Genomic DNA, 13420 nt, shown 5'->3' with positions numbered 1-13420 from the left:
ATCACACGCTGATCCTGCATGAGGACGCAGCCTAGGCCCGTACCTGATGCATTACAACAAGTATTAATGGCCAAATAATATCCGGCAAAAACAAACAGGGATGAGAATGTAGCCAAGATCCGTACCTGATGCATCACAATACACATCAAAAGGCCAGGTAATATCTGGCTGAGCAAGGACAGGGGCAGATGTCAGAAGTTTCTTCAAAGTCTGGAAGGCCTACTCACATTTGTCATCCCAACTAAATCTCACCCCTTTCTTGAGTAACTCGGTCATGGGCCTAGCAATTTTAGAGAACTCCGGTACAAACCGGCGATAATAGCCTGCTAGCCCAAGGAAACTCCGGATCTCTGAAACAGTCTCTGGAGTCTTCCAATTCAGGACATCCTGAATTTTGCTAGGATCAACAGAAATCCCCTTGTCCGAGATGATGTGGCCCAAGAACTGGACTTCTTTGAGCCAAAAATCACATTTACTGAATTTGGCATACAGCTTGTGCTCCCGCAGGCGCTGAAGCACGATGCAGAGATGCTCTGCAAGCTCTTCTTCATTCTTGGAAAATATCAGGATGTCGTCAATGAAAATCACAACGAATTTATCCAGCTCAGGCATGAACACCGAGTTCATGAGATACATGAAATGCGCGGGGGCATTGGTTAGCCCGAAAGACATCACCAAATATTCAAAAAGCCCATATCTGGTGGAGAAGGCGGTCTTGGGAATATCCTCAGCTCTGATCTTTATCTGGTAATAACCCGAGCGGAGATCAATTTTTGAAAATACTTTAGCCCCGAATAGCTGATCAAACAGAATATCAATCCGGGGGAGTGGATACTTATTCTTGATGGTGACAGCATTCAAAAGTCTATAATCCACGCACAACCTGAGGCTTTCATCTTTTTTTTTCACAAAGAGTGCCGGACAGCCCCAAGGTGACGTGCTAGGATGGATATAGCCTTTCTCTAGCAATTCTTGCAATTGTTTCTTTAACTCCGCCGGCTCATTGGGTGGCATCCGGTAAGGCCTCCTAGAAATCGGTGCCGTACCCGGTTGCAGTTCAATAGCAAACTCCACCGCACGGTCAGGTGGCATGCCCGGCAAATCATCGGGAAAAACATCCGGGTATTCACATACCACTGATATGTCCTCAAGCTTCTTGGTCTCAACATGATTTACCGTATGGGTCGACGGGATGCTCATGAGAGACAAGGTCATCGGACCGTGATCGGGAGAATTTACGTGCACAGATGAAGTAGCAGTGTTAAGAATAACTCCGTGAACTCCCAGCCAATTCATGCCGAGAATAATATCCATCTTCTGGGTTGGCAACACTATGAGCTGGGTGGTAAAAACCCTCCCCTGTAGCTGCAAGGGAACTTGTCTAACAAGTTGATTAGTAATCAAGTGTCCCCCCGGTGAGTGAATATGATATGGTCTGGATATGCTCTGCACTTCTAACCTCGGTCTGCTTACACATTCTTTGCTAATAAATGTGTGAGATGCCCCAGAATCAAATAGTACAGTAACTGAGTGTCCGTTGATAGAGAACGTACCCGTCATCACTGGTGCTCCCTCAGGGATGGCCTCAAGAGTGGTATAGTGCACCTGTCCTGACTTGAAGTGAGCCACTTGCTGCTTCTGACCCTGCTGACCAGACGGCTGGCCTTGCTTCGGTGGCATTGGGCAGCTCCGTGCAAAGTGACCCGACTGTTCACAGTTGTAGCACGGAAGCAAATTGGGGCGCACCCCCGGCTGCTGCACCCAGACCTTCTGCTCATTCTGCTGAGGAGCAAGAGGCCCGACCGTCCCTTGTGACTGAATGTACTGAGGGGGGCCTGTATCCCCACTGCGGCTGTGGCTGGTGCTGAAAAGGGGATCTCTGTGGGCCCGACTGTACTAGGCGGAACCTCTGAGGAGTGCTGCTAGAAGATCCCACAGCCGGTGCCTTTCTCTTTTTCTCCGCCTTGTGAGCTAGATGGGCGTCCTCCTGAATGATAACCCCGTTGACTAGCTCACTAAAGGTATCAAACTTAATCATAGCTAGGCGGTCTTGGAGCTTGCTGCTAAGCCCCTGCCGGAAACACGCCTGCTTCTTCTCATCTGTGTCTACATGGTACCCCGCATACTGTGATAAGGTGTTGAAGGCCTGGGAGTACTGTAGTACACTGTTATTGCCCTGTTTCAGGGCCAAGAACTCTGTGAGCTTCCTTCTGATCACCCCTGCTGGAATATGGTGCGCTCTGAAAGCCTCCTTAAATTGTGCCCAAGTGAAACGAGTGCCCTCAGGGAACATGTCTACGTGATTGTCCCACCACGTGCGTGCGGGACCCCTGAGCTGCTGGGCTGCAAATCCCGCCTTGTCCCCATCCTGGTACGGGTGCAGGGTGAACATGGACTCTATGGTCCGGAGCCAACTATCCGCTTCCAATGGCTCGTCCGCTTTATGGAAGAGTGGTGGTTGAGTAGCCAGGAACTCTGGATAACCAGGAGCAGGCGGCTGGTGGTGATGTCCAGGCTGCGGCGCCCTGCCTTGCGCCACAATCTCACGGAGGAGTGCCGTCTGCTCATCGCGCCCAGTGAGCATAGCCGCAATGGCCTGAGCCAACTCAGGAGGGTTTGGTAGTTCCCCCATTCTGCATTCAACTATGATCGGGTTAGTTACATTTTTCTGATTACTTAAGAAAAATCTTGACTGCAACTAACATCCAAATCATGGAAGAAATCGTCGAAAATCAATTATTTGAACACAACTTAGGGGTCTCTGTCCGCGCTCAACCGGTCAGACCGGTGGAACCGACCAGTCAGACCGGTCTGCATGGCCTGCATGGCACTGTACCCGGACAACATAGAGTAACCGTTCAGACTGGTGTATAAGACCGGTCAGACCGGTCCCAAACAGAAAGAATTTTCTAAGCCCCAACTGAGTACAAATCATTTAAAACCAGATTACAAACTGCGAATTTGAAGACCAAATGCCATGATGCAGTGCATGAACTCCTATGCCGAACTTTCAAATGCAACCAAATCTAATTGTCATGATGCATGAGCGTCCTACATAGCCTCTCAACCAATAACTAAACATCTAACTACTCCTCTAACATAACCATACAGGGATGTTGCGAATAAACCCTCCCATACTAGTGAACTACTTCCATTTTAATTTTTGAAATTCATTTTTAATTTGTAAACTCTGAAAATTAGTCGTGCTCGTACCACCCCCAGTGCGTTTCGGGTCTGATACCAGCTGTGATAGAACCGTCAAATTAAAACTCTAATTAAGCGTAATGGCCGTCATTTGAACACATCGGGCGCATTAGCTTAACGGCTTAATTTGGCGATCCTTTCTCAACCCACGGCCCGATCGAAACGACACCGGTAGTCCCACGTGAAGGTGGGCACAGATGGTACAAGCACAACACAAATCCTTGAAATTATACAATGATGCGTGATAGAACTTTAAGTTTACAAACCGAGTTTCAAATACAAAGTTAATTTACATAAGTTGGAACCCTCTCAAATTTACAACTGGAGGACTAAAGTTAAAACTTGAAAGAAATTACACTAAAACAAACTACCCTACACTGCTGCCCACTCTCAGCCTAACAACACCGGTCAGACCGGTTAGGAGAACCGGTCAGACCGGCGTTGCATGCACCTGCCCAAGGGCTACCGGTCAGACCGGTCCTCCAGATCGGTCAGACCGGTCCTGACAAAACAGATAGGCTGAACACTCCGCTAGCTCAAGTGTGCAACCCGACAAACCCCTAACCTAAGGGTCTCGCTCCACGACCTGCCACCCCTCTGCATCCCGGCGGATGAACTTGACGCAACAGGGGCAAAAGTCGACGTTCGGGTGTCCTGAAATAATAATTGTGGCAACAAACCCTGAGTATACTAATACTCAGCGAGGCTTACCCGGCCAGTGGATGTAACTTAGCCCACATATCTAGACATGCAAGGCTTTTGGCTGATGGTTTGTTTTTGCAGAAATAGCAACTAGAGGTGTATCCTTACTTTCAATATTTTAGCCACATATTTTATATAGCTAGACTCTCACTAAAGTTTGCATATCTACACACACATATGGAGCATCCAAATAAGATTCAGAATTTATGTCCATTTTTATATCTCTAATATCCTAACTCATTCGCTACGGTGTGACAAAGAGACCAAGGTCCTCATAACCGCGAGACACGGCGAATCGATCCGATTTAACCTTGCAAGGTGGATCTAACCAACACGTCACGTATTGGCCCCGTCGGACTATACATGCCAACCATTCACCTCCCTGCCTCGAACTACAGAACCGCCCCACCTGCATATAGTCAGTCGAGCCCTACGAGAGACCACCAAAAGTAAACTTATGCATCCCATTTCTCCGCGGCCACTCGACTCGCCCTAAGGGGTGGTAGAAGTTCTATACTTTCGAAACAAGGCAGTACTCGGCTTACCGGTTTCGACTACCTCCTACTCCCGGCATGCGGTTAGTACAATTCAATCCCCGATCAGCATTGTCACAACGACCGGTCCTCAATCGATACGGATGGGGCTAAGACACCCAGGAATCCTGTCCTGCTGCCACCTAACATCATCATCCCCGCCCGGTCTCACATTTCCATATCCATTTCAATTCCAAGTCAAATACTGAAGTACAAAGATAACAATGTAACTCGCGAGTAACCGGCAAGTACTCGGCTTCTAAAGCTTTCCTATATCTCGCGAGTGACAAGAGTCACTTGACTTCTCTCGCGACTATTAAGCATAGCGCTACTATCGTCCTATACATACTAGTATAACTCAGGGAATCCTAGGGAATCATGCAACTAAGGTTCCAAACAATTCCTACACCTAATGCACAAGTAATAGAACATATACATAGGCGTCATAATTTAAAATAGAAGGATGTGCACCGGGGCTTGCCTTGTGCCTGCTGCTCAGTACTGGGGTTAGCCGGGCCTTGGGCCGGCTCCACGCGAACCTCCTGCTGCGGGGCTCGCCCCTGGGGCTCCTGCGGCTCCGCAACCACCTCGAATACGACCTCCTCCGCCGCGGCTACTACACGTATGCATATGCATATGACATGAGAATGCATGCATGAGTTTATAAAAATTATAAGTAAGAATAAACCAAACCAATTCCTAACAATCTGTGCCAACTAACCCTAACTGCACCCTCCCAGCTCAGCTAGCACCGGTCAGACCGGTCCCCAATACCGGTCAGACCGGTCCCCCTTGACCTGACTTGAGACCGGTCCATCAGACCAGTCCTACTCAGAGCAAACCTAGGATTCCTTGGCGCGGCAAAATCGTCCATCAATCCAACAACCCTTCTAAGTACTAGTTTCTGGGATCCATTAGGACGTTTTTGACCGAAGGAAACTACCTAAAACCTTCTAGAGCGAGAGATCGATCCAACTCCTAGATTTACCTTGAAATGCTCCTTCCTCCACGAAGATCTCGCGGTCCCGCGTCACCCCATGGAGAAGATCGTGGAGGAGATGATCCTTGACCGATTCGAAGCCCTCCCCGCCCTTGGAAACCAATGGAGAGGGAGGATTGGGCTCTAGGGTTTGGGGTGAGAGGGGGAGCACGGGAGAGCCCGAGCTCGAGTTCAGCACAATGAGAGGGAGGGAGTGGTTGGGGAAGAGAGAGTGAGTGGTTTAAATGATGTGGGCCCCCAAACGGTGAAGTTCCGGTTAGACCGGTCAGACCGGTTGTCCCGACCGGTCAGACCGGTCCCGCCCAATCTGACAGGAGAAGTTCCAGCTTGTGCTTTGCCGAATGAGTTCGAAACTAATGACCTTATTTAACCTAAATACCGAGGATAAAGACCTAGGTGTTACACCCACCCCCGCCCCGCCCGCCACTTGTCCGCTAGCTTATTTACGCGCCTCACATGGGGGCACCGCAATGGCAGCGGACGGACAAGGCCGGCGACGGCGAGGGGATCCCATGCATTCAAAAGGTCCGGTAGCTTCGACTGTTGTTACAGTTGCGGGTGGTCCCTCTCCCGGCCGGCCGGCTCGCCCACACTGTCGCAACCGCCGGCGTTGGCCCCCACGGGCGCCGCGCCGGGATCCTGGCGTCATCGGCCGGATTCGGCGCGGTATCTCCCGACACCCCCCGGCCGCGAGTAAATTAATAGCTGTGGCCGTGCTCGCTCGAGCGCGCGCCGGCGACGACGTGCGCGTGCGGACACGCCGACGCCGACACTCGCGGAGCGCCGAGCCAGTCCGTTGGGCACAGGTAACGGATCGGATAGGATACTGCATAGAAGAAAAGAAATCACCCCGGCATGTGAGGCAGCGATTGCAATCTTTGTCAGGCTACGGCGCGGGTTAGGCGACGCAAATCGCTCTGATCCGACATGCTTGCCGCTGCTCGGAGCACGTTCGGGGGATTAAAAACTCGTGGAAACTTAAGCCATGTGAAAGCTCGGGATGGATGTGCTGCTGCTGCTGGTGCTGCTCTACTCGATTCTCGATAGGTATGGTAGATAAGTTGGAGATGCTGCCAAGTGACATACTGACATGGCATGCCAGTTTTGACCGCTCGTGTAGCAAACGGGGGCGGGGTGTGGGAGCTGGTAGATAGGGTGCGCGGGCGAGCGAGCGAGCATGTGCGGGTCGCTTTCGGGGCTCGAATCCGCCGGGATATCTGCCCGCCCGTCACATGCGTGGCGAGAACGGACGACGACTGGCACGGCGGCGCCGGGCCATGCAGCATGCGCGGCCGCCGCGAGCATGCATGCCCTCGGTCTCGGTTGGTCGAGTGGCCGCTCTCGACCATCGGTCGTCGGTGCGGCATGTGCACACCAACCGGAGTTACCGGACGACTCCGAACCGGTTGCTCTGCAGTGTGCAGTACTGTACTGCAGAGGAGGCTCGTCCGGGGAGGGAAGGGGGGGGGACAAAGCACAGGACGGCCGCGGGCGCAGGCGCCAGAGCATGCATGCATGCGGAACAGATCGGAACGATTAGCTCGTGCCCGTGCCTGTCGGACATGGCGGACGCGGATCTCGGGACCCCGACGGCGACCAGGTAGCGTCCTTCGGCCCACGTCAGTCGCCACGCAGCGCAGGTCGTTGACCTAGTTGAGCGGTCGAGATTCTAAATCTACAATCGCGCGCTACGAGGCTTGCTGGCGTTCGACGCGACAGCCACGCTCCCACCACGCACATGACTTTTACCGTGTTTTCTCCCCTATTTCGTTGTTTTCTCTTTCTTATTTTATTTTTCCCTTCTACGTTGTGCAAGTTCAATTTTTTCCTTTTAAAATTTTTTCTTCTTACATTCTATTATACGTAAAAGTTCTCTTGACAACTTATTTATGAAAATCATACTAAAAGTGTATACCGAGGATTGTACTCAAAAGTTATGTGATGAACTTGTGCGTAAAAAAACTGTATGAGAAAAATTTCCCGATAAAAATAACATATACAACTTGTGCTAAAAATTATCATCCACAATTATGTTATAAAAGTTATGCTAAAAAATTATTTTCTAAAAAGTTGTTAAGAAAAATTATATGTATGTATCATAAAAGTTAGGATGCAAATTTATCTCTCGGAAGGCATGTGTAAAAAGTTATACGTAAAAATTATATTTAGAAGTTATACTTCCCAAAAAAAATTACAAAGAAAAAACTTTCCAAAAAAGAAAATAAATATCTTGTCGGAGATCGCGCGCTGGAATTCGGCGCGCGCTAATTAGTTGGGCCCTTGAGTGGTCGTCATTTAGAAATCTCACGGATCATAAAGCGTACCGAACATTAATAATTCAGGTGTCTTTAAAGGGAAATACTCTCTCTTACTTTCTCCGCCCTAGAATGTAAGGCTAGTCTCAGTGGGGGTTTCATGACATTAAATGCCATCAATTTTGCTGACATGGCCAGGAGAGAGAAGGATGAACTTTCATGAGATGTGAAGAGAGTTTCATCATCATAAAACTCATCTGACACGGTTACCTAGTTCTCAGTCTAGTTATTTGTGTTCATAAAACTCTCACTAAGACTGGTCTAAGTCATTCTAGAATTTTTAGGATAGATTATGGCTGTGTAGAAAAGACTCTCCTACCCCTAATTATTAGGCATTAGAAATGTACTAATTAAACTAGCATGCTTTTTCTCATGCACCTCCCCCACATGTACCTCCTTCTAGATGATTGCTTGCATAATTAAGATGGTTGGGTTCACTCTCAACCTAAAACGATTTATATATGAGGATAAATTTTAATTCTCAAAATGACTTATATTTGAGGACGGAGGGAGTATAAGTTCAGAAATTAAAGGGCAATGTTTTGGGGCAATCACCGGACCGATGTTGTTGCCGGCCATAGGCGGTCGGAAAACCGGGACCTCTTGGACCCCTGAACAAGCTTCGAAGTGAAACTTTTGTTTAGAATGTAGTATTTCTGATGGTTCAGTGGTATAATTTTACCCCTAATCATTTATAATAACCTCTTGCTCTTATAAGTTTCTGTGAACCTTTTCTTCCAGTGAACGGCAGGAACACTGCTCTGCATGTATTTGTATTCATATAGGAGTTCAAATCTGTAGACTAAAACAAGGCGGCAAGAAAACAACAGGAAAAAAAAACACCCCATATGAGCTACCCTCACGGCTAGTTTGGAAACTCAAATACCCTTGACATCCTTGACTTTTCCCAAGGTGAGAAATCCATGGGGATGTCATTTGAATAAGATATTTAGTTTTTGATGGGAGGTTTTTCTTCCCTAGGTTTAGCTCCCACCTGCTTCCAAATTAGGCCTCAGTGAACAATTTCCCTAGTATTTGTGAACTTGTTGAGAAATATATTACTACTTGATTGTGTAGCATCTTGTTCCGGCAACCTCATTAATGGCTACAATAACAGGCTACTCTAAGTCTACTCGGCAGCATCGTTAGAATTTTGGAAGTAGGAAAATATTGAATAATGTACAGCGAAAAAATAAATAAGAAACAAAATTGGGCATGTAGATCAATTCGCAGAGCTCTATGCTGTGCAGAGCGAGAGGCACGAGGTTCGATTCCTCGCATTTTCAAATAAACTCCTTTTATAGTCTCCTTTTAATTTTACCATCTATCAATGGTGCATGCAGGACTCAGGACACAGCTCCTCTGCTGGCAGGTGTCACAGATCAGACTCGTCGGCCTCGAGCATCAGATAAAAAAAATGGTGCCACAGACCACAGAGATCAAGCGCTGCAACAACAACAGTACTAGACAAGAGTGGCTAAACTGTATGGAGACGGCCGTATAGATGGTTCTTGAGAGTTTAGGGTAAGCATGAGCAAGGTCAAAGAGAAACAGGTAAGGTGCACGTTCAAAAAAAAAAACAGGGTGTGCGCACCGCCTTTTTTTTTCTCCCCAAGTGATTTCCTTGAGAAAACTGAACTTTCATGTCAAATTTTAATTTGCTGATACGGTTGCAGTTTCTAGGTATTTATTCCCTCAGAGAAAAAAGTTTGCAGGTACATCAGAGTCTACGGTGTGCTCACTAATTTGAGTACAGGCAGTCATAAGGAACGCAGTAGCAGGGTGTTCGACAAGACAACAATAGCTCTCAGCCATCACCCAGCTGCCTTCAGACAGGCGCAAGAAACACCAGAGTAGTAACCCGCCAACAGGCAATAGGGCCTGTTGTCGGACAGGGCACAGTACCCTTGCAAATGTCCTCTGAGTTTGGTTTGTTCAGAGGTTCATTTATTATATTTCCTTTCATTCTCTTTGGTTTAAAGGCCAAAACGATGTAAATACCGATATTGATTTCTACAAGTATATTGAACTCACTTTCTTAAAAAGAAAACGACAAGAAGAAAAAATACTGAACCTGACAACACATGGAATACTGTAATTGGGATGAATTACAGCAATTCATTTCTTCTTGTTTTCTTCATAGCTGATACACCAGCATGCAACATTAGTCGCAGCTCAAGCTAAGCTTTTCTCCTCAACATCACAATTCACAACTTAGAGGAAGAAAAAAGAAAAGAAAAACACGTACAGAGAAATAGACACAACGACTAGTACACGGCAGCGCGCATCACCGGGGGCTGCAGAGACCGGTGGAGGGAGGGAAAGAACACGATTCTTTAACCTGCTTCTCCTCCTCCTCTTCTGACTGACACCGCCTCTCGCAAACACCCCGACTCCCCGACAGACACACAGTCCTGTCCAGTTCACAACACTTAATCTGGGACGAGCAGTAATTTAGGAGTAGTTCACCAAGGAGCGGTACGTGGCTCCGGCCTTCCAGCCGGCGGGGATGACGTTGTTGGCGACGAGGACCTTGCCGGAGTCGGAGGCGAGCCGGAGCGAGAAGGGCGCCCTCAGCGCCTTGCCGGTGTCGGAGTTGTAGCGCCACAGCGCGCCCCAGTTCTGCACCATCGGCGTCCAGGTGCCGCACCCGGCCTCCATCAGGTCGACGGCGCTGAGGTCGCCGTCGCCGTCCTCGAACTCCACCAGCACCTCCAAGTAGAACGGGTTGGAGCCCTGGTCCACCCGGAACGCGATGTTCACGCCGCTGTACTTGCACGGCACCCTGCCACGACGCGCCACGGAAATTAGCACCGAGAATCCGAGAAAATTAAGGCAGCATATCTGCGCAAATGCTGGCGCGTGTATGTAATTCTGAATTTTTCAGTAGGTTGCGCTCGCATACCTCTTGTACTGGACCTTGAGGATTCCGGCGGCGCGGAGCCTGTCGGCCATGCCGGGCTTCGCCATGGCGCCCATGGAGGTGCCGCTCATGTCGAAGTGGGCGGCCTCGGCGAGGCATACCCCACCGGGGCACTCGTCGGTGATGACCACGGTGGCCGGCTGCCCTGAGCACGCCGGGTTGCTGTTGCATTTAACCTGCATTACGGCCGGCACATGAACGCATTCAGTTACCACCAGCGCCGACCACTTTTCACCATTGATGGAGACACACTTCTAGTACTGCACAGGAGCTAGGCCGTGCGGTGTGACCACACGAACGCTGAGGCGATTCGTTGCGCTGACTGACCTCGTAACAGGCGCCGCACCCCTTGCCGCCCTTGAACAGCGACGGGCTCCCGGCGGCGATCATCGACGAGAAGGGCCGCTGCCCGACGGCGGTCTGGTAGCCGCATGCGCCGCCTGCAGTTGTGTTCCGCGTCAGCACGCAGTGCAAAGCAGAGTGCACACTAAGTCACTAACTGACTAACCAACGGACAGAGAAGTAAAAGCAACCGCCGCCACTTACCGTCGCTGCCGTCGCCGTTGGGGGCGCCGTAGTACGTCGCGCCGGCGGACAGCCAGCCGCCGGAGCCGTAGGCGTAGGAGGCCGAGGGGGTAGCCGTGTGGTTGCTGCGGGCCCTGACCGCCGGCCTGTGCGTCGGCCGCCTGTGCCTGTTTGGCTTGGCGAGCTTGCGGGTGCAAGCAATGGGGCTCACTAGAAGCGCGAGCACGACCACTGCACCGAACAGTAAGGTGTAGGACTTGGCCATTGCTACTGCCGCAAGCTTCTCACTTGCTGCTGCTTCTGAGCTAAGCACTTGTAGTGGAAGCTCGGAAGAGGCTCTGAGCTAGGAGATGAGCTCAGCTCGAGTGTTTTGCTTGGTGAGTTGCAGGAGTCGCCGCGATCGAGTGGTGTATTTATAGGCAATCGGGATGGGGACGTGTACTACGTGGCAAGAAAAATTGCGGATCCTGCCGGCCGAATTATTGGGAAGAACGTGACGAGTTGGTGTTAGCGGAGAAAAGATAGACTAAAGTAACCATTACACAGTAGTACAGTTCTTATTCTGCAGACTTCAGTGCCTACCAAATAATGCTGCGAGATAGAATAATGCAAAATGCACGTACAATTGGAGAATGCCTATTACAAATGTGTATCATGGGAAAGCACGTGTTGATAATTAATTCTGAAGGCGTGCACTTGTGTCTTGTAAGCGAAACTTCTTCTAGCACTGCTGAACAGCAGATCCCTATTATATGAGTTGCATACTTTAGCTACCGTTGTGTCGTATCGCTGAGAGGGATTCAAATGCGAGCAGTGAATTTAGAGGCGAGGGGACGCATAAACTTTAAAGTAGATAAATCGTGAGCTCATCCCGGTGCAAAATTTGCTGGTATTATGTATCAAGGAAATGGCAGGTGAAGTGTTAATTTACAATGAAGCAACGAACTAGCCACAGTTGGTGGTCAGAGCGTGATTTCAGGAGCAATAATTTGACGAAAGGAGATCGCCTGGTCATAATGCTAATTAATACCAAGCCGAAGGAACCCACATCCCTTGAATGATGGAGATGGATTCACTTTCTCCAGCGCCTAAGATGAAATCTGTCGAGGCACTGATCATCACCTGTCAGTTAGTTAGTTACTGTAGTTAGTTAGGATCACACAGATTAATATTGAATTGCAGGCCATTGGTCCCAATTTGATCCTTCCTGAAATGCACGGTTGGCTGGTCCATGATTCTGTCGTCCTTCAACCGGAATACTCTCTTTACCACCGAAGCTCTCTTGTCACGCAAGAGCGATGATGCCGGCCAAAACGAACCGACCATTCTTCAGGCAGCAACAGGAAAATGTTTGTAGCTTCTGCAGACTCTGCCGACGTTTAACAACTAATTTGGAGCTGAATTATTCGATCTTGAACCATGTGATCATCAGCCTTTGCCACGAACCACACCTTTATCAAGCATCCTTCGCAACTACACACACAGAGATCTTTCGCGGTGTTCAGGAGGAATGCAGGCCTGTGCTGTGCCGTAGAGCTGTACAGTTCAGAATGAAAGCAAAGTATCGGTCTCGGGGCCTGCACTGCACTGCATCAAACTTCTACTTTTGATCGGTGGCACTGGTAGTGCTGAGCACCTCTCGCTGTGTCATATCATATCTTCTACAATTTTAAGGAATCGCAAAGGTGTAATCGGAATCGGATACACTAATGATCGAAATCTTTGAAATTCTTAGTAGTAGTTGAAGTGACCCCATAGGCACATGCGCGCAGGCTGTGTGTATCTGCCTTTGGATCAGATTCGGCGGGTGAAATGGGACTACAGCAATCAGTGTATATGCTTTTAGTGTTTCAGGACCTGGTAAAAGTTTGGAGTCGAAACAACTTGCGATTTAACTATTTCACGTCTGAACAAAAATTTAGGCGACTTTATTTAGCTGTGGACCATCACCTATATCATGAGAGATATCATGTCACTCCGTATCGATAGCACTCCTATAAAAAACACTTTCTTGAAAAAAAGTGTCACGATATTGACAGTGTTCCGGGAAAAAATTTCAGCTTGCAGCAGTCAGGGATGGCAACGTATTAGGTGCCAGATAATATTACACTTAACCGCCGGCCTCTAATCACACTATGACTCAGATTTGAAGTTTGTATGATTGCATGAAGATGTTGGTTTGCACCTGATATGTTGTCTAGAATTATGATCACCCGTG

General features: G+C 48.9%; 1 protein-coding gene across 1 annotated transcript; it reads right to left on the bottom strand.

Annotated features, from left to right (window-relative positions):
- Positions 1-9846: 9846 nt before the first annotated feature.
- On the bottom strand, positions 9847-11588 carry LOC120711645 (expansin-B11-like). The gene is made up of 4 exons (XM_039997250.1): positions 11224-11588; positions 11005-11117; positions 10660-10853; positions 9847-10539 (listed from the first exon to the last, which is right to left on the bottom strand). The coding sequence occupies exons 1-4, from the start codon at positions 11465-11467 to the stop codon at positions 10209-10211; spliced, it is 882 nt and encodes a 293-aa protein (XP_039853184.1). The 5' UTR covers positions 11468-11588; the 3' UTR covers positions 9847-10208.
- Between the last annotated feature and the right edge of the window lie 1832 nt (positions 11589-13420).

Source organism: Panicum virgatum, chromosome 1K (genome assembly GCF_016808335.1).
Source record: "Panicum virgatum strain AP13 chromosome 1K, P.virgatum_v5, whole genome shotgun sequence".
NCBI classification, from domain to species: Eukaryota; Viridiplantae; Streptophyta; class Magnoliopsida; order Poales; family Poaceae; genus Panicum; species Panicum virgatum.
The sequence above is the reverse complement of the archived record's forward strand: the minus strand, read 5'-3'. Positions and strand labels throughout refer to the sequence as shown.